Genomic DNA, 27127 nt, shown 5'->3' on the forward strand with positions numbered 1-27127 from the left:
ATATGTCAAATTTAAACTATTATTTACTTTTCATAATTGTATTAAATATTTTTTGAACAAAAAATAATAATCTCAACCAAAAAAAAAAGAACAAAAATAAGGGCCCTCAAGTTTGGGGTCGATTTCAATTCTTTACAACACCTTTAAAGCATTTCAATTTCATACATTTACTTATCATTTTATTTCAGTTTCATACATTCATTAGAAAATCTATTAAACAAACCGTTAAGTGATGACATGGCAAATATGAGATCCACATTTGTGCTGACTTAGCTACCACATTTGTGCCACATGGCTAAACATTTAATAAAAAATTTAAAATATTAAAAATATTTATTTATTTATTTATAATAAAAAATAAAATAAAATAAACCAAAAATCCCATCGTCTTCCCCACCCCCTTCTACCCACCCCTAAATCAGATACACTACCTCTCTCTCTCTCTAATCCCTAGCTCCAAAAATCCAATCTCCCCCTCAACCTCCCCACCCCACCCCACCCTACCAAGGGCGGGCGCCCATCTTATAAAATTCAGGAGGTGCCCAAACCAAGTTTTCATTTAATATAAAAGCTCAGAGTCTATCTGACTTGTCTTCTTTTCCCCTCTCTCCCCTCTCCTCTCTCAACAACTCCTATTCTACTGTTGAATGAAAACTGACTGTAAATTCGGGCATTGACTGGCTGACCAAGCCCCGACGACTCTCAGTCGTCTCACCGCCGGATCGGAGAGAGTTGAGGTGCAGCCGTTGCCTCCACTCATATACATTTTGCTATTACTGTAAGCCTTTTCACTTTTCAGAAAATCGAATATTCTCTCTGTAATTAGCATGTTAGGTGGGAGACTTGGTCTCTGAAAATTTTCCGGTTGTGTTTCTTGCTGGCATTTGAATGCCGATACGGTAATTCGTAGTGATTTCCAGGTACATATAGGATACTGATTGTGTTATGCATTCATGGTAGGTGGGAGGGAGTATTTGGGCGTTTTGGCACCGGTTGTTTCCGGCAATGGGGATAAGAAACAGGAAAACTGGACGTTTTTCGTTTTCAGCTGAAGTTATCTGATTAGAAGGAGACCAGGGAGAGTGTTAATAGAGAGATTAATGTAAGAGACAAGTCAAAAGAGACTTGGATGGCTTGTGAATTGTACGGGCTCAATCAAGGATGAAATTTGAAGGGGGATTTTTTATTCCCTGGGATGACGATTTACAGGTCGTGGATTCTTGAGTTCCAATGACTCCACAGAAGCCGACTCCAGTGAAGCCTCTTCCGGTCCCAGTCAACCTTTATGGGAACCTCCATCAAGGAGGAAATTGGCAACAACAATTGACTGGAATTACGAGGGGGCATGTACCAGTGGGGGCTAGTTACAATGGCATGACTCAAGCTGTTAGCCCGAATGGTCAGCTACATAGATGTGGTTATGATGGTGGTCTGGGGGAGAACATTCAAATGATCAATCACATTTCGGACTTCTACAATGCAGGATCCTTCACACAGTTGCTCTGTGATGACGGCTCAAGTTGGAACAATAATCCATTGACAGAACAGCTGCTACATGATAATGCTGCTTATGTTGCCTCTGCAAACTGGAACCCGAGCAGAAATGTGGACATAGCAGCAAACACACCTCTAATTCCTATGTTGCATCCTCAACTGAGAAACCAAGGAATCGACTCGGATAGTTTCTTGCTAACCAACCAAAATTTCAACAATGGTTCATATCCTTCAAGTAGTGTGGACATAACAGTGAACACGCATCTATATCCCAAGTTGCATCCTCAATTGAGAAACCAAGGAATCGATTCGGCTAATTTCTTGCTAACCAATCAAAATTGCAACAATGGTTCATATCCTTCAAGTAAGGTGATGAGCACATCGTTGATTATGGATTTTCCTTCTCAAGTTGACAACAGTTGGAGAGATTCCAACTCAGTTCATTGGTTATTTGGCGACCAAAATTACTGCTCAAGTTCAAATTCAAACCCATTGAGTTATGGTGACAGCTCGTCCCAGATATGCCAAAGTAAGTATTTTTATTCGATTCTCATATCTGTGTCATACACTGCAAACAAAGATTTCCATGAAATGTGTCACAAATCCATTTTCAAGTCACAACAGTCAAAATCTTACGTGACGAATAACTGATTCAAACATTTGGAATATTGTCATAGATGAGATCACTTCCAAGCGGAACTTTCACGTCTTGAAATTTCAACTTAATTGCAAGTATCTTTTACATTTAACCAATGATCTATATGCACTATAACTTGTTTGTATCGTATCTTTATTTTTCACTTAACCAACTTCATTTTGGCACCCAAACACTACATAAAAGTAAAGACTTGACACTGTTGGATGACGTTAACCAAAAACAAAAGAAAAGCAGGGGAAAGAGGGGCAAAACAAAGCAAGAACGTCACACTTTTTGAATGCCATTAGATAATAGTGATTCTTAGTATTAACCTCCGTAAAGTTTACCCACTTTAACTTAGATGTGGTGGTTGGCTCTCAAAATCTAGTGGCTCGTTGTACTTGAAAGCCTAAAACATTTACCTTTGAACAATTCGGTGGCTTAAGGCAATAGACCAATATACATAGGCGATCCATAATATATTTCAATTTCAATTGGAAAATCACAAATTGATGAAGCTGAAACATTTATAACTTGGGTTTGTTATAGTGCATCTAAATGGTCTTGAAATCATTATGAATTTCACTCCGAGGGACAATTTCTTAATGGTCATGTAATTCCGAAAATCCCTTCACTGTTAAAATTATTTGACAGAAAAACTGCTTTCTGCACAGATGATTTCCCTGTACCATTCATGTCAAGCTGTGATCTAAACTCCTTACCAACAATAGAAGCCGATGCTGCCTCATGTGTTGCCAGCCAACACCAATTCACAACAGACCAGGACAAGAATTTAGAGAACGACCAGCTTTCTGCACTACTGAAATTCTTGATGGAGGAAGGTTCTAGCAAGGAAAAAGACAACCAGGTGAAACAAACCATGTCTATAGGAGATGAAGCAACAACAACAACAACAACAAAGCCTTTTCCCACTAAGTAGGATCGGCTATATGAATCCTAGAACGCCATTGCGCTCGGTTTTGTGTCATGTCCTCCATTAGATCCAAGTACTCTAAGTCTTTTCTTAGGGTTTCTTCCAAAGTTTTCCTAGGTCTTCCTCTACCCCTTCGGTCCCGAACCTCTGTTCCATAGTCACATCTTCGAACCGGAGCATCAGTAGGCCTTATTTGCACATGTCCAAACTACCGTAACCGATTTTCTCTCATCTTTCCTTCAACTTCGGCTACTCCTACTTTACCTCGGATATCCTCATTCACAATCTTATCCTTTCTCGTGTGCCCACACATCCCACGAAGCATCCTTATCTCCGCTAAACCTATTTTGTGTACGTGTTGATGCTTCACCGCCCAACATTCTGTGCCATACAACATCGCTGGCCTTATTGCCGTCCTATAAAATTTTCCCTTGAGCTTCAGTGACCTACGACGGTCACACAACACGCCGGATGCACTCTTACACTTCATCCATCCAGCTTGTATTCTATGGTTGGGATCTCCATCTAATTCTCCGTTCTCTTGCAAGATAGATCCTAGGTAGCGAAAACGGTCGCTTTTTGTGATCTTCGCTAGATTGCTCCGGTCATTAGTGTGGATAAGTATCTAAATGGATAGAGATAGGAAAGCAAACACCAGATGTACGTGGTTCACCCATATTGGCTACGTCCACGAAATAGAGGAGTTCTCATTAATTGTGAAGAGTTTACACAAGTACATAGGTTCAAGCTCTCTTTTAGTGAGTACAAGTGAATGATTTAGTACAAATGACATTAGGAAATATTGTGGGAGAATGATCTCGTAATCACGAAACTTCTAAGTACCGGAGTGTGGTATCGTCTTGACTTGCCTTATCTGTCTCGTAGGTAGATGTGGCATCTTCTCTTGAAGTACTCTTCCTCCATCCAGGGGTCTTTAACTGGTGGAGATGCACAAGGTAATGTATCAATTTCACTTGAAGCTTACTTGTAGTTTCAGGCTTGGTCAAGCGCGATACAAACCATGTAGTAGGAGTCCTCCAAGTCGCCGAACTAGGGGATCTGCTGAAAGAGGTGACAGACAAGGTAAGCAATCAGAGCTCCAAGCAATCAGTCCCAGATCAGAACTTTGATTTCGAGTTCCGGCTGATTGTTCACATTCTCCCTATCTTGCAGGCAGCATGAAGGATAAAGAGAAGAAAAATGAGAAGAGATGATATGGGATACTTTTGCTTTTGAAGAAGTAACTTTCCACAGGCTTATTCTTGAACTGGGCTGGAGGGTTTTCTGGTTTCCTCCAGAGTATAAGGCCGACTGAAGAATTTGAGGGTCAAAACAAGTCCATCAAATCTATAGTACGTTCGACCCTGCTGATATGGGATACTTTTGCTTTTGACAGAGTAGTGGATGTATCGGCACGTGTGCTGTTACGCTTGTCTCCACATGCTTCCTTGTATCCTTCTCACTTGCCCTATCTGTTCATCAGGCAGATGCGGTATCTTCCCTGGAAGCATAAGATGTTGAAGATGAGTACTCGAGAGCAATGCCAGGTAAGTAATCAAGTAAGAGGTTCCAGGCAGTCAGTTCCTGACTGGAAGCTTGATTCCAAGTGCTGACTGATTGCTTTCTTTCTCCTTGTCTTGCAGGTAAGAACAAGGCCAAAGGAAAAGACAGGGAAAAAACATGATATGGGATACTCTTGCTTTTAACCCTGATGATATGAGATATTCTTGCTCTAGTATAGCTTGTTTGCAGAGGTATTATCGGGGGGAAGGAAAGCTGAATATTTCGAAAGGCTTCTTTGGAAGTGCCCTCTCAGATATGAGGAAGGGTTGAGCATTTTTGCAGGTCTGCCTGTCTGTTGGGGATGGAGGTCAACATATATAGGAGTTTCCCCAACAACAAGTAGTAATGCTATTCCTTTACCCTGCTTGGTCATAACACGGTAGTGAGAGCTGCCAGCTTCACATGTTTTAACTCTGTCAGAGCACTTTGAAAAAGTGGTATGTGGTATCTGGAAAGCTGATGTTGCGTGTAAAGATTACAGACAAGCTTTATCCAAGGAGATCCGGCTCTTGAAGTTGGGAAAGTGGTGCCTCTTCGGTTTTCGAACAAGCAATCCTGTCGGAGATCTGGCTCTCGAGATTCGGAGAACGATGCCTTTTCGATTTTTGAGAAAGAAATCCTGCTAGGGGTCTGGCTCTCGAGATTCGGAGAGCGGTGTCTCTTCGATTTTTGAGAAAGTGAGATGTTGGGAGTCTGGCTCTCGAGATTCGGAGGGCGGTGCCTCTTCGATTTTGGAGCAAGCAATCTTGTTAGGAGTGTTTTCTCGAATGTGAGAAAAGGTTGGGCATGTTTGCTAGTCTATCTTGCCACGAAGCACAGAGGTTGACACACAGGGACTTTCCAATTATCCAGCAGTGGTACTGTTCCTTTACCCTTGTGGGTAATAATATGGTAGCTAGACCTTCAAAATTTATGTGTCTAAACTTTGTTAGTGCTTTTTCTTTGCTATTCTTTTACCCTTCTTGGTCAGAGCGGTGTAGTGGGAGCTGCAAGCTTCACGTGTCTCAACTTTGTCAGAGAACTTTGGCAAAGTTATCTGTGGTACCCATGAGCTAATGTTGCGTGTGGGAAGTGGGTGATTGAACAGTAAGATTCATGTTCTTTCTACTTCACCAGAAATCTTCGACATAATGCTCATAATTTCCGCAAAGCTGACAGGTGCTGACAAGGCTGGAAAAGTAGGTGCCTTTTCGATTTCTGAGATCGGCCCTCGTGGTCTCTGAGCAGCCCAGCTTTTGAGAAAGCAAGCGCCTCTTCGATTTCTGAGATCGGCCTTCGTGGTCTTTGAGCAGCCCAACTTTTGAGAAAGCAAACGTCTCGTGGTCTCTGAGCAGCCCAGCTTTTGAGAAAGCAAACGCCTCTTCGATTTCTGAAGCTCCGTCGAGTGCAGATTTTTATAGAGGCTGGCATTAAGTTCCAAAGCACACTTGAATCTCCACCAGTAGAAGCTCCATTCTTGCACTTCTAAGATCTTGATTTGTCCGACCTCTTCTCTCTTCAACACCTTTGAAAATGTCTGGCCCCTTCGACCGTCGTTTTGACTTGAACCTTGTTGAAGAGGCAGCCACGCATTCTCCAGACAACATATGGCGCCCATCCTTCGTCTCCCCTACTGGTCCTCTTACCGTTGGGGATTCCGTGATGAAGAATGATATGACCGCTGCGGTAGTGGCCAGGAACCTTCTCACTCCCAAAGATAACAGACTACTTTCCAAACGGTCTGATGAGTTGGCTGTTAAGAATTCTCTGGCTCTCAGTGTTTAGTGTGCAGGTTCTGTGTCTAACATGGCCCAACGCCTATTTGCTCGAACCCGCCAAGTTGAATCATTGGCGGCTGAAGTGATGAGTCTCAAACAGGAGATTAAAGGGCTCAAGCATGAGAATAAACAGTTGCACCCGCTCGCACATGACTATGCTACAAACATGAAGAGGAAGCTTGACCAGATGAAGGAATTTGATGGTCAGGTTTTACTTGATCATCAGAGATTTGTGGGTTTGTTCCAAAGGCATTTATTGCCTTCGTCTTCTGGGGCTGTACCGCGTAATGAAGCTCCAAATGATCAACCTCTGCTGCCTCCTCCTTCTAGGGTTCTGTCCAGTACTGAGGCTCCAAATGATCCCCCTCCAGTGCCTGCTCTTTCTGGGGCTCTACCGACTGCTGAGACTTCTCCTAAGCAACCTTTGTGAAGGCTCCCTCTTGTTTGTTTATTTTGACTCATGTATATGTACATATTTGTGACTTATCGGGGATATCAATAAATAGCTTTCCTTCATTTCAACGTATTGTGTTAAATACACCAAAGCCTTCTTCGCTAAGTTCTCTAAATTTTCTTTTGTTGAAGCTTGTATGTTGAAGCTTTGTGAGTGGAGCATGTAGGTTGAGGTAGTATTCCCTTAATTTCCCGAGTGAGGAAAACTTCTCGGTTGGAGACTTGGAAAATCCAAGTCACTGAGTGGGATCGGCTATATGAATCTTTGAACGCCATTGTGCTCGGTCCTGTGTCATGTCCTCCGTTAGATCCAAGTACTTTAAGTCTTTTCTTAGAGTCTCTTCCAAAGTTTTCCTAGGTCTTCTTCTACCCCTTCGGCCCTGAACCTCTGTCCCATAGTCGCATCTTCTAATCGGAGCGTCAGTAGGCCTTTTTTGCACATGTCCAAACCACCGTAACCGATTTTCTCTCATCTTTCCTTCAATTTCGGCTACTCCTACTTTACCCCGGATATCCTCATTCCTAATCTTATCATTTCTTGTGTGCCCACACATCCAACGAAGCATCCTCATCTCCGCTACACCCATTTTGTGTACGTGTTGATGCTTCACCGCCCAACATTCTGTGCCATACAGCATCGCCGGCCTTATTGCCGTCCTATAAAATTTTCCCTTGAGCTTCAGTGGCATACGGCGGTCACACAACACGCCGGATGCACTCTTCCACTTCATCCATCCAGCTTGTATTCTATGGTTGAGATCTCCATCTAATTTTCCGTTCTTTTGCAAGATAGAGCATAGGTAACGAAAACGATCGCTCTTTGGTATTTCTTGATCTCCGATCCTCACCCCTAACTTGTTTTGGCCTCCATTTGCACTGAACTTGCACTCCATATATTCTGTCTTTGATCGGCTTAGGCGAAGACCTTTAGATTCCAACACTTCTCTCCAAAGGTTAAGCTTTGCATTTACCCCTTCCTGAGTTTCATCTATCAACACTATATCGTCTGCGAAAAGCATACACCAAGGAATATCATCTTGAATATGTCCTGTTAACTCATCCATTACCAACGCAAAAAGGTACAGACTTAAGGATGAGCCTTGATGTAATCCTACAGTTATGGGAAAGCTTTCTGTTTGTCCTTCATGAGTTCTTACGGCAGTCTTTGCTCCTTCATACATATCCTTTATAGCTTGGATATATGCTACTCGTACTCCTTTCTTCTCTAAAATCCTCCAAAGAATGTCTCTTGGGACCCTATCATACGCTTTTTCCAAATCTATAAAGACCATGTGTAAATCCTTTTTCCCATCTCTATATCTTTCCATCAATCTTCGTAAGAGATAGATTGCCTCCATGGTTGAGCGCCCTGGCATGAACCCGAATTGGTTGTCCGAAACCCGTGTCTCTTGCCTCAATCTATGCTCAATGACTCTCTCCCAGAGCTTCATTGTATGACTCATTAGCTTAATACCCCTATAGTTCATGCAATTTTGTACGTCGCCCTTATTCTTGTAGATAGGCACCAAAGTGCTCGTTCGCCACTCATTTGGCATCTTTTTCGTTTTCAAAATCCTATTGAAAAGGTCAGTGAGCCATATTATACCTGTCTCTCCCAAAACTTTCCACACTTCGATTGGTATATCGTCTGGGCCTACTGCTTTTCTATGCTTCATCTTCTTCAAAGCTACAACCACTTCTTCCTTCCGGATTCGACGATAAAAAGAGTAGTTTCTACACTCTTCTGAGTTACTCAACTCCCCTATAGAAGCACTCCTTTCATGTCCTTCATTGAAAAGATTATGAAAATAACCTCTCCATCTGTCTTTAACCGCGTTCTCTGTAGCAAGAACCTTTCCATCCTCATCCTTGATGCACCTCACTTGGTTTAGGTCCTTTGTCTTCTTTTCCCTTGCTCTAGCTAGTTTATAGATATCCAACTCTCCTTCTTTGGTATCTAGTCGCTTATACATATCGTCATAAGCCGCTAACTTAGCTTCTCTCACAGCTTTCTTCGCCTCTTGCTTCGCTTTTCTATACCTTTCACCATTTTCATTGGTCCTATCCTTGTATAAGGCTTTACAACATTCCTTCTTAGCCTTCACCTTTGTTTGTACCTCCTCATTCCACCACCAAGATTCCTTTTGGTGTGGGGCAAAGCCCTTGGACTCTCCTAATACCTCTTTTGCTACTTTTCGGATACAACTAGCCATGGAATCCCACATTTGGCTAGCTTCCCCCTCTCTATCCCACACACACTGGGTGATTACTTTCTCTTTGAAAATGACCTGTTTTTCTTCTTTTAGATTCCACCATCTAGTCCTTGGGCACTTCCAAGTCTTGTTTTTTTTCTCACTCTTTTGATATGTACATCCATCACCAACAAGCTATGTTGATTAGCCACGCTCTCTCCTGGTATAACTTTGCAATCCTTACAAGTTATACGATCCCCTTTCCTCATTAGAAGAAAATCTATTTGTGTTTTTGACGACCCACTCTTGTAGGTGATCACATGTTCTTCTCTCTTCTTAAAGAAGATGTTGGCTAAGAAGAGATCATATGCCATTGCAAAATCCAAAATAGCTTCCCCATCCTCGTTTCTCTCCCCAAAACCATGGCCACCATGAAAACCTCCATAGTTGCCTGTCTCCCTGCCCACGTGTCCATTTAAATCTCCTCCTATAAATAACTTCTCCGTCTGAGCAATTCCTTGCACCAAGTCTCCAAGGTTTTCCCAAAATTTCTCATTCGAACTCATATCCAACCCTACTTGAGGTGCGTACGCACTAATCACATTGATAAGTTATTGTCCTATTACAATCTTGATTGCCATGATTCTATCTCCTACCCTCTTGACATCTACAATATCTTGTGTCAAGGTCTTGTCCACGATGATGCCAACATCGTTTCTCGTTCTATTTGTGCCCGAGTACCAAAGTTTAAACCCTGAGTTTTCTAGATCCTTTGCCTTAAGACCAACCCACTTAATTTCTTGTAGGCACATAATATTTATCCTTCTCCTCACCATAACTTCCACTATTTCCATAGATTTTCCCGTTAAGGTTCCTATATTCCACGTTCCTAAACGCATTCTACTCTCATGAACTCTACCCTTCTATCCTAGCTTCTTCACCCTCCCCCGTCCAATGGAATCAAAGTACTTCTTTTGTGTGTCCCGTGTATAGTTGATAGGTGCATATGCTCCCAAACAACTTTGAGTGGAGTCGTTCGAAAAGAAGTTTCTATGGCTCCCTTGCTCATTTAACACTGCATCCGGGTGCCTATGGAGATACAGCGACCCTTGCTTACTTATCACTGTGCTCGGGCCACACAGCGCGCCACTTACGGGTGACGCCCTAGCTTTAGCGCGATTTCGTTCTGAATTCATTTTCATAAGGATTCGACGTAACTGTGGAGTGCCGGCTGTCGACTACCTGACGCCCTCCCCCTCCTCCTTTACCCGGGCTTGGGACTGGCAATATAAGATAAACTTACATAGGCGGAGTTCTATAGGAGATGAAGCAATTCAAAAAAATGGTGACAAACTCTTGCAGAACATTGTGGAGTCATCAACATCAGCAATTTCTACACCAAACAAGGAAAACAGAGATTCTGACAGGGAAGGTGACAGAGGGACTGATCTAAACAAGACACCGCAGCAGAAACCATCGAAACAAGGAAAACACTGGCCCAAGGTAATCAGAGAAGGCAAACCCAAAGGGACACCAAAGCCTACAACTCCAAGCAATACAGAGTCTAAGGAGAGCCAACCAGCAAAGAGGAAGTACGTAAGAAAGAATGTTCAAAAGGAATCCCCAAGTCCACTGGCAAATGGTATAAGGGAGACAATAGACACTAATGCTGGAAAAGGTGCAAAATCATGCAGAAGAGCTCTAAATTTTGATTCGGAAAATACCATGGATGAAAACCAATGCAAAGCAGGTGGTCAACAAGATGAGATGCAGCAAGGGATCAAGATGAATTTTGATTCTCAAGGGACACCTATGGTCCCTGTAACTAACCAGGGTTTTAAAGCCAGACCAGCAAAGCAAAGTGCCCTACAGAACGAATTGATGGTAGAGAACCAGATTCCAGGAACTATGAGTAACTGTACCTCTTCCATGAATCTTATGCCAAATAACTTTTTATTCCTGCCAGAAAGGCGACCATCGGCATCCCTACTTGCTACAACAGAAGACATGCATCTGAAAAATTTGCATGTTATGGGGAGACATGTAGAAAATGGAAATTTTGATTTATGCCATAGAAGATGCAGAGATGGATACACTCCCTTGCAGCAACATAGCGATGATGAAGGAATGTGTCAGGATGTCATTCAAGCAAAAACTAGCAGTGAGAGCCTTCAGATGAAAGAAAATATTACCCAGGGTGACTCTCACTCAGTACCAAAGATTTTCTCCCTCTCCCTTCCAAGTGAAGTAAGGGGATCCAAGAGGGAGTATTGTCGAACCATTGAGCATACACATCTTTCTACCAATCATCCACCTAGTTCACTGTATTGCCAAGAGATATATCAAATGGATGGCCATCAGAGAATGCTAAGCCAGGATTTTTCACTACGTCATAAGAAACAGAAATTCGAGAATGGGTATTTGGACATCTATAATATGCCTTGTGAAGTTACACCAATTGAGGAGCGTCTGGGAAAATTTGAAAGAACAGGGCAAAATAAAGTAAACTCAAATGCATTCGCATCAAAGAAACATACAATATTGAGTTCTTCCATTGAAAGTAACAAAAGCATGGACAGACAGAACAAGGGGATAGACAAGTTTATGAGTGATAGATACACTTATTCAATCACTTCTGGGAATAATTTTCTAAATCCGCAGATCTCATCCAAATTACATTCATGCCATGATTTCACTCATGGTCTTAGTTTTTACACCCATTCCACGATTGAAACCTGTAACCAGCTAGCCTCATCATACCCCAAAAAATCCTTTCAACCAGGAAACAAGCAGGTATCTCAAACTCACCATGATAACATGTTAAAAATGAAGCAGACTGTGGGACCCACACAGGCAGGTAAAGATAATGTCCTGCAAGAGGAGGATGCCTCGTACAATTATCAGCAGCCTTCTTCAAAAGCAATCGGTACTTCTAACTTAAAAAAACCTCTTAAAAAAATGTATCATCACAATAGTTATTTTCAACTCACAAATAATGACATACTCTTGATTTTGATGCAGGGTTTCCAGTAAGAGGACATACTATATCAATAGATAACATCATACATGAGTTTAATAATCTGAACCTCAACGGAAGATGCAGCAAAATTTTAGAGCACGAGCAAAATGCCCTTGTCCCATACAAAGGAGACGGTGCAGTTGTTCCCCATGAAAGATTTATCAAGAAATGTAAGCCATGGCCTAAAGCAGAGCTTGACCCAGAAACAAATAGGATATGGAGTCTTTTGATGGGCAAGGAAGGAAGCGGAGGCATTGAAGGAATTGATAAGAAAAAGGAAAAGTATTGGGAAGAGGAAAGAAAGGTTTTCCAAGGCCGAGTTGAATCATTTATTGCACGCATGCATCTTGTTCAAGGTACAATACCTTATATTTTATTCCTAAATTGTATTGTCATGAACTACCATGTTGCATATGTAGACGTCTACATGCTTGAAAGCTCTTTAACGGATTTAATTGTAAAGTATTATTAATATTGAAGCTCTGAACTAAAGAGGACAATCATCCTTAGATTCATTACTATACTGTAATGCCTGTCCAACTGTGAAAATGTGAACTGCAAGTTAAGCCACCCACCTAGTAAGCTAGAAAAATAACATGTACTTCCTTCTTTTTATTCTTTCTTTTTTTTTTTTTTTTGTTTGGTGAAATAAGAAGGGTTTTTCACACAATCACACCTGAAATAATGAGAAGCTAATAGAAGACTGAAACATTTTAGGGGTTAAAAGGTCTTTTGATTACGTAGATGTCTTGAGAAACAATAGCTTTAGAGAAGATACAATACTATTCAACACAATGGTAACAAACAATTGCGTAAATCTAGGCCCTTATTTTGTAATTGAGTGAATATGTAGACTGTAAATTAATGAGCTCTAATCACTTGATGTAGTCCTTGATGAAATTGAGGTTCCACCATAAAACCAATTGGCAATATGGGGAGTAGCCCAAGATCATATAAGCACATAGCAAACCTTGTCCCTCACTGATGTGGGACAACTCTTAACAGTCCTTTCTTAATCTATACTCCATTATAAACAATGATTAATACAAAAGCCTTTTCATTACGTAAAAATGACTAACTAGGAAGAATTCAAGTGCAAAACTGACCAAAATACGATTAAAAAGAACTAGCATTGTAATGTTGGCAAATACATATTTTTCCAAGTCAATTTGAAAATATACTAAAAAAAATGTTTAGTGAATTATCCAGAAGACCAGCGCAGCCTTGACCAAATGGTTAAACCAGTGAACCATGACCTATATTATCAGAGTTAATGTTCGGTAAAATTTTGATAAATATGCAGTGAGGTTCTATCTAGCAGATCTTAAATGATCACAACAATGGTGATATATATATACACACACATACATGAAAATAAAGATATGAATGTTTTAAATTTCATACCACTTGCTAGGCTGACCCACGTTTCCTTTTCTCCTTTAGCAGCAAATTTTCTGGCTCACATAAACTACTTTAGTGGCAGTCTGCAGCACAAAATACATTTTCACCTATGTCAAGAATCCACAAAGTTTCAACTTTATATTCTGTTGATGCACAAAATCAGCGAGGACTTTGGTACAACAGAAAGTCTCAGGTTTGTGACATTCGCTTGGTTGCTTCGATCACTAGTGAAGATAAGTACGTAAATGAATAGGGATAGGGAAGCAAACACAAGATGTACGTGGTTCACCCAGATCGGCTACGTCCACGGAGTAGAGGAGTTCTCATTAATTGTGAAGGGTTTCACACAAATACATAGGTTCAAGCTCTCATTTTGTGAGTTCTAGTGAATAGTTTAGTACAAAATGACATTAGAGATTATTGTAGGAGAATGATCCCTATTTATAGAAGAGAGTTTCTAGTTTTGTTCTAACATTGACACGTGTCGTGTTGTGATTGGCTTCTGATGTTGACACGTGTCGAGCTGTGATTGGCTTCTGATATCGACACGTGTCGCATTGTGATTGGCCTCCTGGTTGAAGGGAAGCTCTTCTGAGTCCTTGACGGTATAACGTTGACCGGTGCTCAGTAGTTTCGGGATTGGTCAAGTATGGTACAAACAGTGCTCCCCTAAGTTCCCGAGTGAGGGAAGCTCATCGGTTGGGGACTTGCAAGATCCAAGCCATTGAGTAATCATGAAACTTCTAAGTACTGAAGTGTGGTATCATTTTCACGTGCCTTATCTGTCTCATATGTAGATGTGGCATCTTCTCTGGAAGTACTTTTCCTCCATCCATGGGTGGTATCTTTAACCAATGAAGATGCACAAGGTAATGTATCAATTTCACTTGAAGCTAACTTGTAGTTTCGGGCTTGGTCAAGTGCGATACAAACCCTATAGTAGGAGTCCCCCAAGTCGCCGAGCTAGGAGATCTGCCGAAAGAGGTGACAGACAAGGTAAGCAGTCAAACTTCCAAGCAAGCAACCCAGGATCGGAGGTTTGACTTCGGCTTCCGGTTGATTGTTCTCCTTCTCCTTGTCTCTCATTCAGCTGCCAGGATAAGGAGAAGCAAATGGAGAAGAGATGATATGAGATACTTTTGCTTTTGAAGAAGTAACTTTCCACAGGCTTATTCTTGAACTGTGCTGAAGGGTTTTCTGGATCCCTTCAGAGTATAAGGCCGACTCAAGAATTTGAGGGTCAAAACAAGTCTATCAAATCTAGAGTACGTTCGACCTTGATGATATGGGATACTTTTGCTGTTGACGGAATAATGAATGTGGTATGGAAAGGTGTCGTGCTGTAGTGATCTGTTTTAGCTCATCGTTGAACCTTCTGCTTCAATCTTTTGCATGGCAGAAGTGGTGTGCAACCTTTGCATTTAAATGGTCATTCAGAACATTCCTTCATAGTGACTCATCCACGCTTGGCAGTTTCAGTGTAAAGAGCCAATATCTGATCAACTGTCATAAGGTATGTGCCGGTGGAATTCATGACCTTGACAGCAGTTGAGGATGAGTTCTCGAGAGCAATGCTAAGTAAGCAACCAGGCAAAGGTCTCAGGCAGTCAGATCCAGATTGGAGGTTTGATTTCAGGTTCCGACTGACTGCTCTTTTTCTCTTTGTCCTGCAGGTGTGGACAAGGACGAAGACAAGGACAAGGAGAAAGCATGATATGGGATACTCTTGCTTTCGACCCTGATGATATGAGATACTCTTGTTCTTGGTGTGGCTTATTTGCTGAGGTATTATCGGGGGGGGAAATAAAGCTGAGTATTTCGAGAGGTTATGTTGAGGGTGCATTCTCGAATGCGAGAAAGGGTTGAGCATTTTTGCAGGTTTGCCTGTCCGTTGAGGAGGGAGGTCGATGTATATAGGGATTTCCCAATAACAAGTAGTAATGCTATTCCTTTACCCTTCTTAGTCACAGCAATGTAGTGGGAGCTGCCAGCTTCACGTGTTTTAACTTTGTCAGAGCACTTTGAAAAAGTGGTATGTGGTATCTGGAAAGCTGATGTTGCGTGTGAAGATTACAGACAAGCTTTATCTAAGGAAATCTGGCTCTCGAAGTTCTGAGAACTGTGCCTCTTTGGATTTCGAACAAGCAATCCCGTCGGGGATTTGGCTCTCGAGATTCGGAAAGCGGTGCCGCTTCGGTTTTTGAGAAAGTAATTATGTTGAGAGTCTTTTCTCGAATGTGAGTAAAGGTTGGACGTTCTTGTTAGCCTATCTTGCCACGGAACACGGAGGTCGACACACATAGGGACTTTCTAGTTGTCAAGCAGTGGTGTTGTTCCTTTACCCTTGTGGGTAATAGTAAGGTAGCTGGAACTTCAAAATTCTCGTGCCTAAACTTTGTCAGAGATCTTTGGCAAAGTTATATGTGGTACCCGAGGAGTTGATGGTGCATGTGGAGAGTGGTGATTGAACAGTAAGATTCACGTGTTTTCTACTTCACCAGAAATCTTCGACAGATTGCCCGTAATTTCCGCAAAGCTGAGTGTGCATGTGACAGGTGCTGACGAGGCTGAAAAAGCAGGTTCTTCTTCGATTTCTGAGATCGGCCCTCGTGGTCTATGAGCAGCTCAACTTTCGAGAAAGCAAATGCCTCTTCGATTCCTGAAGCTCCGTCAAGTGCAGATTTTTATAGAGGTTGGCATTAAGTTCCACAGCACCCTTGAATCTCCACCAGTAGAAGCTCCCTTCTTGCACTTCTAAGATCTAGATTTGTCTGACCTCTTCCCTGTTCAACACCTTTGAAAATGTCTGGCCCCTCCGACCGTCGTTTTGACTTGAACCTTGGAGAAGAGACAGCCACGCCTTCTCCAGACAACATATGGCGCCCATTATTCATATCCCCTACTGGTCCTCTTACCGTTGGGGATTCTGTGATGAAGAATGATATGACCGCTGCGGTGGTGGCCAGGAACCTTCTCACTCCCAAAGATAACAGACTACTTTCCAAACGGTCTGATGAGTTGGCTGTTAAGGATTCTCTGGCTCTTAGTGTTCAGTGTGCAGGTTCTGTGTCTAATATGGCCCAACGCCTATTTGCTAGAACCCGCCAAGTTGAATCATTGGCTGCTGAAGTGATGAGTCTCAAACAGGAGATTAGAGGGCTCAAGCATGAGAATAAAAAGTTGCACCGGCTCGCACATGACTATGCTACAAACATGAAGAGGAAGCTTGACCAGATGAAGGAATCTGATGATCAGGTTTTACTTGATCATCAGCGGTTTGTGGGTTTGTTCCAAAGGCATTTATTGTCGTCGTCTTCTAGGGTTGTACCGCGTAATGAAGCTCCAAATGATCAACCTCCGATGCCTCATCCTTCTGGTGTTCTGTCCAGTACTGAGGCTCCGGATAACCACCCTCCGGTGCTTTCTCTTTCTGGGGCTCTACCGACTGCTGAGACTTCCCCTGAGCAACCTTTGTGAAGGCTCCCTCCTGTTTGTTTATTTTGATTCATGTATATGTACATATTTGTAACTTATCGGAAATATCAATAAACAAGATTTGCTTCATTTCAACGTATTATGTTAAATACACCAAGGCCTTCTTCACTAAGTTCTTTGAATTTTTCCTTTTGTTGAAGCTTGTATGTTGAAACTTTGTGAATGAAGCATGTAGGTTGAGGTAGTGCTCCCTTAATTTCCCGAGTGAGGAAAACTTCTCGTTTGGAGACTTGAAAAATCCAAGTCACTAAGTGGTCGTGAGACTTCCGAGTATCAAGGTGCAGTAGCATATGGTAGGAGTCCCTCAAGTCTCTGGTCGAGGGAGTTGACGAATGAGGCATTTCCTTTCTAAGTGGTAGCCCAAAAGTCCTTTTTCATATATATTTGTTATGAAAGTTGTTAGGCCCAAAGAAGAGGAGGCCTAGGAAATTTTTTATGTATTTATTTTTTTTTTGATTTTTTTTTTGAATTTTCAAATTTCCGGATTTTTGAATTTTCGAATTTCCGAAAAATTAAAAATTAAAAATAATATATATATATATATATATATATATATTTAAAAGCTTTGGTGTTAAAGCTTTGTAGGTAAAGCTTTGAGGTTGAAGCTTTGTTGGGCATCATGAATTGATTTTGCTTCACACTATCTTGATGAAGAGTGTGTGAAGCTTTTATATGTTTTGGTGTTGAAATTTTGTATTGTAGGTGAAGTTTTGGGGTTGAAGCTTGATAGGTGAAGCTTTGAGGTTGAAGCTTGATAGGTGAAGCTTTGGTGTTGAAGCTTTATAGGTGAAGCTTTGGTGTTGAAGCTTTATAGGTGAAGCTTTGGTGTTGAAGGGTTGAAGCTTTATAGGTGAAGCTTTTGGTGTTAAAGCTTTATAGGTGAAGCTTTGGGGTTGAAGCTTCATAGGTGAAGCTTTTGTTGGCACCATAAATTAATTTTGCTTCACACTATCTTGATGAAGATAGTGCGAAGCTTTTGAGATTGATATTTGTCCTCCATTGATGAAGCTTTTGTTGGCACCATAAATTGATCTTGCTTCACACTATCTTGATGAAGATAATGCGAAGCTTTTGAGATTGATATTTGTCCTCCATTGATGAAGCTTTTGTTGGCACCATAAATTGATTTTGCTTCACACTATCTTGATGAAGATAGTGCAAAGCTTTTGAGATTGATATTTGTCCTCCATTGATGAAGCTTTTGTTGGCACCATAAATTGATTTTGCTTCACACTATCTTGATGAAGATAGTGCGAAGCTTTTGTTGGCACCATAAATTGATTTTGCTTCACACTATCTTGATGAAGATAGTGCGAAGCTTTTGAGGATTGTAGTTGTGTTCCATTGATGAAGCTTTGTTGAATTTCCCAATTTCTAATTTCCTCTTTTTTTTTTTTTTTTTTTTTTTTTTTTTTTTTTTTTTTTGTTTTGGGAAAAATAGAAATTTGAAAATGTGGGAGAGACAACGTATACAAATTTTGCTTCCATACTGTTAAGCGAGAGATTGTGATGCAAGCCACATCTTGTAGTAGTCGAAGGTTTGGATGAACCATATAAATTGAATTTGCTTCGAACAGTCTTGATCAAGAGCGTGTGAAGCTTTCTATGAGTTGTAGTGTTTGCATTGTTACAGAGGAGAAATGTTTGAAGCAGATGCAAGAGGGCTGAAAAGCTTGATCTTCGTATACCATGCACTGAAGCCATTGTTGGCTTGCAATAAGACTTTGTTGGTGACTATAGCTCTTGTTAGGCATAAGTACTCCCCTAGTTGAGTTGTAAAGCTTGATGGTTTTTTATTATTTGTGAATGCTAGGAGTTCACATGTACAAGTTGTACCACTCGTCTTCTGGTTAGTGGAATGAATGGTGGGTTGCTTTCATCACTTGGTTGGTGGTACGAATGTGAATTCCTTAATCACCTTTCATCACATTTCATCACCTGGTTGGTGACATGAAGGAGAGTACGCGTTGTACATTTCATCACCTGGTTGGTGGCATGAAGGAAAGTACGCGTTGTACATTTCATCACCTGGTTGGTGGCATGAAGATGAGTTCCTTCTTCACCTGATTGGTGATAAGGGTGGCAAGTTTCCAAATAATATTAGAGTACGGGTTGTATATTTCATCACCTAGTTGGTGGTACGAAGGTGAGTTCCTTCATCACCTAGTTGGTGAGAATAAGGGCAAGGTGTCGAGGCACATTGTGGCAAATGTCGAATGACACAAAGTGTGTTGAACCTTTTCGAAGCACAGTTGGCTTATGTATGGATGTGTTGGAATGTATGATGTTTATGCATGAATGTGTTGGAATGTATGATGTAGATCCTTTGTATAGTCTTGTTGACACATACTTAGATTTTGTTTTGTATTGGAAACATTTGCGTTGAAGCTTCAACACTTGAGTGTTTCATTGCTTAGAATGTAAAAGAGTTTAGGGCCGAGTTGGCTAAATCACCTCTTTATTGAATTCATACCAAATGGTCTTTGTTACATAGGATGCCGAATGGCTGTAGCTTAACACTTGTACAATGTGAGTCTATTTGTAATAGTACTTCAAGTGGTCAGCATTCCATGGATGGCCAAGGGTCTTGCCGTCGGAGTTTCTGAGCTTGTAGGAGCCAGGGCGGCTAATGCCGACGACCTCGAACGGTCCGTTCCAGTTAGGACTGAGTGTTCCTTCACTCGGGACCCTATCACAGAGTAATCTTTTCTTCAGTACCCAGTCTCCCACTTTGAAAGAGCGAGGTTTGACCCTTGAGTCGTAGTAGTTGGAAATGCGCTGCTTGTAGGCGACATTCCTCAGGTGAGCCTGATTTTTGTGTTCCTCGACAAGATCCAGGTTGAGGGTGAATTGTTTGTCGTTCTCACTCTGCATGTAATTCTGGATTCGGTATGTTGCTTGCTCAAGCTCAACCGGGACAACTGCTTCTGTACCAAAAGCAAGTGAGAATGGAGTTTCTCCTGTGGAAGTCCGATATGAAGTGCGGTATGACCAAAGAACTTGGGGTACGAATTCTGGCCAACAACCTTTAGCTTTGTCCAAGCTAGTTTTCAGAGTGCGCTTGATTATTTTGTTAACGGCCTGGACTTGTCCATTAGACTGGGGATGGGCTGGAGAGGCAAAACATAAGTTGATGTTGAACTTAGAGCAGAACATCTTGAACTTCTTGTTGTCGAACTGCCGCCCATTGTCCGTGACTATCGCATTGGGAATGCCGAATCTACAGAGGATGTTCTTCCATACGAAGTCTTCTATTTTTCCCTCAGTAATGGTTGCCAAGGGTTCTACTTCAGCCCACTTTGTGAAGTAGTCAACTGCAACGATTGCATAGCGGACCTTGCCCTTCCCTGCAGGCATTGGGTCGATCAAATCAAGTCCCCATTGGGCGAAGGGCTAAGGGCTGATCATAGGAGTGAGCGGCTCGGGAGGGGAGTGAGGGATAGTTGCGTAGCGTTGACACTTATCACGTGAGCGAGATATTCTGATGGCATCTTGGTGGAGTGTTGGCCAATAGTATCCTTGGCGAAAAGTCTTGTGTGCTAGGGATCGAGACCCAGCATGATCTCTACAGACTCCTTCATGTATTTCCCGAAGGACAATTTCTACCTCCGCAGGTGTAAGGCATCTTAGGTAGGGCAGGGTAAAACCACGCTTGTAGAGTTGGTCATTAATGATCAGGTAGCGAGCAGACTTGTATCGAATCTGCTTAGCTTGGACTTTATCATTTGGGAGGGTGCCATGGGCAAGGAATTTATAAATTGGGGTGATCCAACTATCTCCTTGTTGTAAATTGCACACTTCCGCGACCATGGTGCTTAGTGCTGCCAACAATTCGACATGAATTTTTCTCCCAATCTTGTCTTCCACTGCCGAGGCAAGGCGGGCCAAAGCGTCTGCATGACTGTTTGCCGCTCGAGGAACTTGGGTGATCTGGTAGTGGAAGTGCTTGAGCAAAAGTCGTGTTTGCGCAAGATATGCTGCCATGGAGCTATCCTTAGCATCAAAGTTGTTCGTGACTTGGTTGACCACTAATTGGGAGTCATTGAAGATATCAATTTGTTTAACTCCAAGATGTTTGGCCAAACGTAAGCCTGCTAGAAGGGCTTCGTATTCGGCCTCGTTGTTCGATACCTTGAATTTGAAACGAATAGCGTATTCTATCGCCACTTTGTCAGGGGTAGTGAGGACTAATCCTGCTCCGCAGCCCTGTTGGTTGGATGAGCCATCAACATACAGACTCCATGCTGGGGTTGTTGATTCTATCTTCTGAGCTTCCGATGGTAATGAAGCTATTACTTCAGGTGTAGAAGCAATGTCAACAGGATATGTGAAGTCGGCGATGAAATCTGCTACTGCTTGACCCTTTTCGGCTGGTTTTGGTTGGTAGGAGATGTCAAACTCACCCAATGCTATCGCCCATTTGATCATTCGCCCAGACGTGTTAGGACTCTGGAGTATCTGTCGAAGAGGGTGATTGGTAAGCACGATGATGGCGTGTGATTGGAAATAAGGGCGAAGTTTTCGAGCAGACATGACCAATGCTAGAGCTAATTTCTCAATGTTGGAGTATCGTGTCTCCGCATCTTGTAGGGCCTTGCTAGCATAGTAGACGGGCCGTTCGACACCACTGTCATTTCGAATAAGAACAGAACTGACTGCTGAAGCCGAAACCGATAGATAGATAATGAGAGTGTCACCAACTTCTGGTTTGGAGAGCAGAGGGGCTTTACTTATGTACTCTTTGAGGTTTCTGAATGCCTTAGCACATTCCTCCGTCCATGTAATGTACTTCTTATTTCCCTTGAGTGCTTTGAAGAAAGGAGCACATCTGTCTGTGGCCTTAGAGATGAATCTGGTTAAGGCTGCCACCTTGCCAGTAAGGCTTTGGATGTCTTTTGAAGTTACTGGCTCTTTCATGTCGATGATTACTTTGATCTTCTCAGGGTTAGCTTCAATGCCTCGTTGGCTAATCATGAAGCCTAAGAATTTGCCAGAGCCCACGCCGAAGGCACATTTGTTGGGGTTCAACCTCATTCGATACCTCTTTAGAATGGTGAAAGTTTCAGATTGGTTGGTGATGTATTGGTCAGCATGTTTGCTCTTGACTAACATATCATCAACGTAAACTTCCATGCTCTTCCCAATCTGTTCGGCGAACATTGAATTGACCAGTCTCTGATAAGTTGCTCCTGCATTCTTTAGACCGAAGGGCATGACTTTGTAGCAATATAGTCCCCTGTCAGTAGTGAAGGCTGTGTGTTCTTGGTCTGAGGGGTTCATGAGGATTTGGTTGTATCCGGAATAAGCGTCCATGAAGCTCAAGAGCTCACACCCTGCCGTAGAGTCTATAAGTCTATCAATGAGAAGAAAGGGGAAACTATCCTTCGGGCATCCTTTGTTTAGGTCAGTGTAGTCGACACACATTCTCCATAAGACCTTTTGAAGCAGGAGACTTTCCTTGGTCAGATTTTTCTTAACAAGGACAACATTTGCTACCCATGTTGGGTAATTGACTTCACGGACGAAGCCTATGTCCTTGAGTTTTTCAACTTCTGCTTTCATCGCCTCGTATCGTTCAACATCATAAGATCTTCGCTTCTGTTTTACTGGTTTGGTCTTGGGATCAATACTTAAGTGGTGACAGATGATATTGGGAGAGATGCCCGTCATATCTTTATATGACCAAGCGAAGACCTCGGCGTTCTCTTGCAAAAAGGAGATCAGCGACAACCGAAGGGGTGGTGACAAAGTGGTGCCAATCTTCACCATGCGATCTGGATGGTTTTTGGAGATAGAGACATTCTCTAACTCTTCAGCGGGTTGTGCTTGCTGGGTGAATGAGTCATCTCGAGGGTCGTCGGGTTGACTGTTGCCATCATGAAGATCCGAGTTGGCTTCATCTGGACTGGTCTTTACTACCTGGTTATGTATAGAGAGGGTCTCATTGGGGACAGGCAGGTGTTGTTGCTTAACTGAAGTGTTGTAACATGATCGAGCACTAAGTTGATCTCCCCTGATGTATCCATTGCCGAAAGAGGTTGGAAACTTCATCAACAACATATGTGTGGATACCATGGCCTTGAGATCATTGATGCCTGTGCGCCCAAAGATGACATTGTATGCCGTCGGGCAATTGACCACTAGGAAGTTAGTGGTAATAGTAGCTGTGTAGGGGCCTGTACCAATGGTGAAGGGTAAGTGTATACTCCCTAAAGGTTGCACGATATCGCCAGAGAAGCTTATCAGAGGAGAAATCGAGCTATCGAGCAAGTGTTCAGCTACATTAAGTGCCTTGAAAGCTTCAGCAAACATGATATCGACTGAAGCAACCGTGTCTATCAGGATTCGTTTCACATCAAAATTTGCTATGTGAGCCTCCACGATCAGCGGATCGTTGTGAGGGTAGATGATACCTCTTTCTTCCTCAGGGTAGAAACATATTGGATCCCAGTTAGGTTTTTGATACTTGCCTCCCCTGATGTCTTCCACGTGAAACACTTGATGGCCATGTCTCAAAGTTTGTTCACTGTTTTTCATGGCCCTATTGGAAGATTCAGACATGGGTGTGCCGCCGCTTATGGAGTATATCACATTCACCTGGCGTTGGTTACGGTTATCCCTTGGAGGGTGAAGGAGAAACTGATCAATTTTTACTTCACGTGCCAAAGCTTCGATATGATCGCGGAGGATGATGCATTTCTCGCCGTCATGGCCATTATACTCGTGGTAACAGCAAAACACGCCCGTGTTCTTCGTGGACTTGTAATCTGGCTGCCTTGGCTTTGGCTTTGGTATCAGGTAAGCTATACTGGGGTAGATGGCCGCACATGTAGCGTTCAAAGGTGTGTATGTCTCATACCTCGGGGTAGGGCCTGTCTTGACACGCGATTGGCCCAATGCATTGACTGCCTGGGGATGGGTGTTATTGTGACGATATACTGAGTTATCGCGATAATGCCCCTTATTCTTTTTATTAAAATGAGATTGGTGAGGATGGAAATCTTTCCTTTTGCCTTGGGATTGATATGTCTGCTGACTTGGCGAAGCATTAAATGAGGCCGGGGGGTGTGCTGCTACCGTTTGGAAGGTTGAGGTCTTTTCATTCGGTTGGATCTGGCCTCCACTCCCTACTTGCTGATAAGGGGTGACTGTAGGGGGTTTCCCTTGATATGTCCTTGCCTCGGCAGAGGCATGGTTGTAAGCTTGTGCCATCATCTCAGATTAAGTCTTCCAAGTGTTGGCATTGATCATGTACTTGAAGAAACAGTCACGTAAGCCTGCTGTGAAGGCCTTGAGGGTGGTCTTGTCATCTACCTCAGCGCAGCGGGAATACTCATGGCTGAAGCGGCCAGCATACTTTCGTAATGACTCGTCCGGCTTCTGTCGAATAGTGTACAAGTCATATGCGGAATGCAAGCGATCGGTCTGGAAGATGTGTTGAGAGACAAACAACTTCCTCAACTCTTCAAATGAGTCTACTGTCTCGGGTGGAAGACGGCAATACTAGTTTAAAGCTCCGCCAGAGAGGGTGAAGGGGAAGAGAAGGCACCGTTCTTCATCGGTGTGTCTCCGGTATACCATGGTGGACTCAAAGAGGTTAAGGTGTTCAATCGGGTCTTCCCTTCCAGTATAGAGTTGTAAGTCAAGCTTCTGCTTTGTCTTCGCTTGGAGGGGGTGTTGAGGATCTTTCTTGTGAGGGGGCCAGGCCTGGGTTGGTTCCAGTCAGGTATCTCGGCTTGAGTTCAGCCTTCAACTTGTTTACTTCCTCCAGAAGCTGTAGGACGAGGAGGTCCTGAGTGGAGTCGTGCATCATTGAAGTTTTCTTCCGTAAGTCCCCATTGCCTCTTAGAAGTAGGAAAGTTTGATCAAGATAGCATGATTTTTCCTTGGACTCGTCACACTGACTCCTAGAGTGAGTATGTTGGAACATTTCCGAGTCCCCTGTACCTTCATGTTCTTCTGGGACTTGTTGCCCATTCCCTAGATTAACTGCTGTCCTGGGTTGTGGGAGAGGACCGAGTCTTTCAGAAACTCTTAGGTCATTAATTTTCGAGCTTATGTGGATGGGATTCTCCCGACGTTGCTTTAGGAAGTCTCGACAATCGCGATAGACGGCTTTTGATCCTTCCACTCCTTCTGTGATGAGGTGCTTTCCTTTACTCCTTCTGCTTCGGGTTGAAGCAGCTGGGTTGAGAGAAGTCTCATGTTGATTATCACATTGATGTGTAGCTCGATCCCTATCAGGGATGTCCGTGTTGGATATCGGTGACCCTCCGTGTTAGGGGGCATTCCGATGATTGTTGACCTCAGCAGAGGCGACGAGCTTGTGTGCTTGAGCATGCCTAGCCTCGTGAAGCATCTCGAAAAGTTTTTCATACTGCTCCTGGAGGACCTCGTTCCTTATCACTATCTTGTTGTTTTGAGCTTCTAACTCATCGACTTTAGCTTGAAGAGTAACTCTATTTCCTTCCTACTTTCGTTGCTTCATACTAGGTCCAATGGGGGTGTCATTCTGTGTGCTATGGCTTCTTTCGCTCCCCATGTTGGAGAGAGATGTTTGGCCAAAAGAAAGTGTACGAGTGGTGGAAACCAGCTTAACAAAGCTGAAAAGAGTGGGAGTAAGTGTCTTTCCCACAGAATCAGCGAGGACTTTGGTACAACAGAAAGTGTCAGGTTTGTGACCTTCGCTTGGTTGCTTCGATCACTAGTGAAGATAAGTACGTAAATAAATAGGGACAGGGAAGCAAACACAAGATGTACGTGGTTCACCCAGATCGGCTACGTCCACGGAGTAGAGGAGTTCTCATTAATTGTGAAGGGTTTACACAAATACATAGGTTCAAGCTCTCATTTTGTGAGTTCTAGTGAATAGTTTAGTACAAAATGACATTAGAGATTATTGTAGGAGAATGATCCCTATTTATAGAAGAGAGTTTCTAGTTTTGTTCTAACATTGACACGTGTCGTGTTGTGATTGGCTTCTGAGCTGTGATTGGCTTCTGATATCGACACGTGTCGCATTGTGATTGGCCTCCTGGTTGAAGGGAAGCTCTTCTGGGTTCTTGACGGTATAACGTTGACCGGTGCTCAGTAGTTTCGGGATTGGTCAAGTATGGTACAAACATATTCAATGTGGAAAAATTAAGCTCAATCTTGACTACATATGAAACATATATAAACCAAGCTGAAGCCATTTTTTGCAAAGAAGTTTTTCATTGTTAAAGATTGCACAATTTGTATCTCTCTTATTTAGACAACGGATAAGAAGTATATTTGCTTCTCATGTACCATAAAGACATAACTCATTATAATTTTCTCCAATTAGTTGATGGGTACTAATTGCCGGTGTAAGTTTATCTTACATTGCCGGTCCCAAGTCCGGGTAAAGGAGGAGGGGGAGGGCGTCAGGTAGTCGACAGCCGGCACACCTCGGTTACGTCGAATCCTTATGAAAATGAATCCAGTTGATGGGTACTTCAAAGGTAACATGCAGAACCTTTGATAAAATATTAATCAATACAGGAGACAGACATTTTTCAAAATGGAAAGGATCAGTTGTTGACTCAGTGATTGGAGTTTTCCTTACTCAGAATGTTTCAGACCATCTACCAAGGTATGTTCACAACTTTAGCATGTACATACAACCAGATTTCCCACACGTGAATGTCTTGAAGTGAACAGTATTATTTTTGTTCCTCTTTTAACCTTTGTAGCTCTGCCTTCATGTCTTTGGCTGCACGATTTCCGCTTAAGTCAAGCAATCACAAAGCTCAACGGAAAGTTGGGACAAACATATTGGTAAAAGAACCAGCAGTTCGCAAGACAAGTCCAGATGATGTCACCAAATGGCATAAAGATATGTCAAGTCAGCCAATCTATCACCCGATTTCTAGGACACTCCGTGAATCTGAAGATAACCAGAGAGACAGTGAGACCTCAGGGACAGAAAGGAACTTAGTGGAGGCACAAGGGGGTTTGGAGGAGGAATTTGTATCATCTCAAGATTCTTTTGAATCCCCAGTCACTCAAGGCGCTGCAGGAAACAAATTGTACTCGGGCTCCATCAGAAACAGAAGATCCTATCACTGGGTGCCAACCCAAGAAGGTTTATGTTTCCCTTTCAACACGTCAACAGATGGAGAAAGCAACCAAGTTTCAAGACGTTTACAGTCAAGTAAATAG

At 42.6% G+C, this 27127-nt stretch overlaps 1 protein-coding gene across 1 annotated transcript; it reads left to right on the plus strand.

Moving 5' to 3' along the window:
• Positions 1–529: 529 nt before the first annotated feature.
• LOC108169807 (transcriptional activator DEMETER-like) lies at positions 530–27127 on the plus strand. The gene is made up of 7 exons (XM_070816975.1): positions 530–778; positions 961–2023; positions 2806–3013; positions 10344–11956; positions 12052–12405; positions 26468–26558; positions 26659–27127. The coding sequence occupies exons 2-7, from the start codon at positions 1231–1233 to the stop codon at positions 27125–27127; spliced, it is 3528 nt and encodes a 1175-aa protein (XP_070673076.1). The 5' UTR covers positions 530–778; positions 961–1230.

The sequence above is a fragment of the Malus domestica genome, chromosome 17 (genome assembly GCF_042453785.1).
Source record: "Malus domestica chromosome 17, GDT2T_hap1".
In the NCBI taxonomy this organism is placed as follows: domain Eukaryota; kingdom Viridiplantae; phylum Streptophyta; class Magnoliopsida; order Rosales; family Rosaceae; genus Malus; species Malus domestica.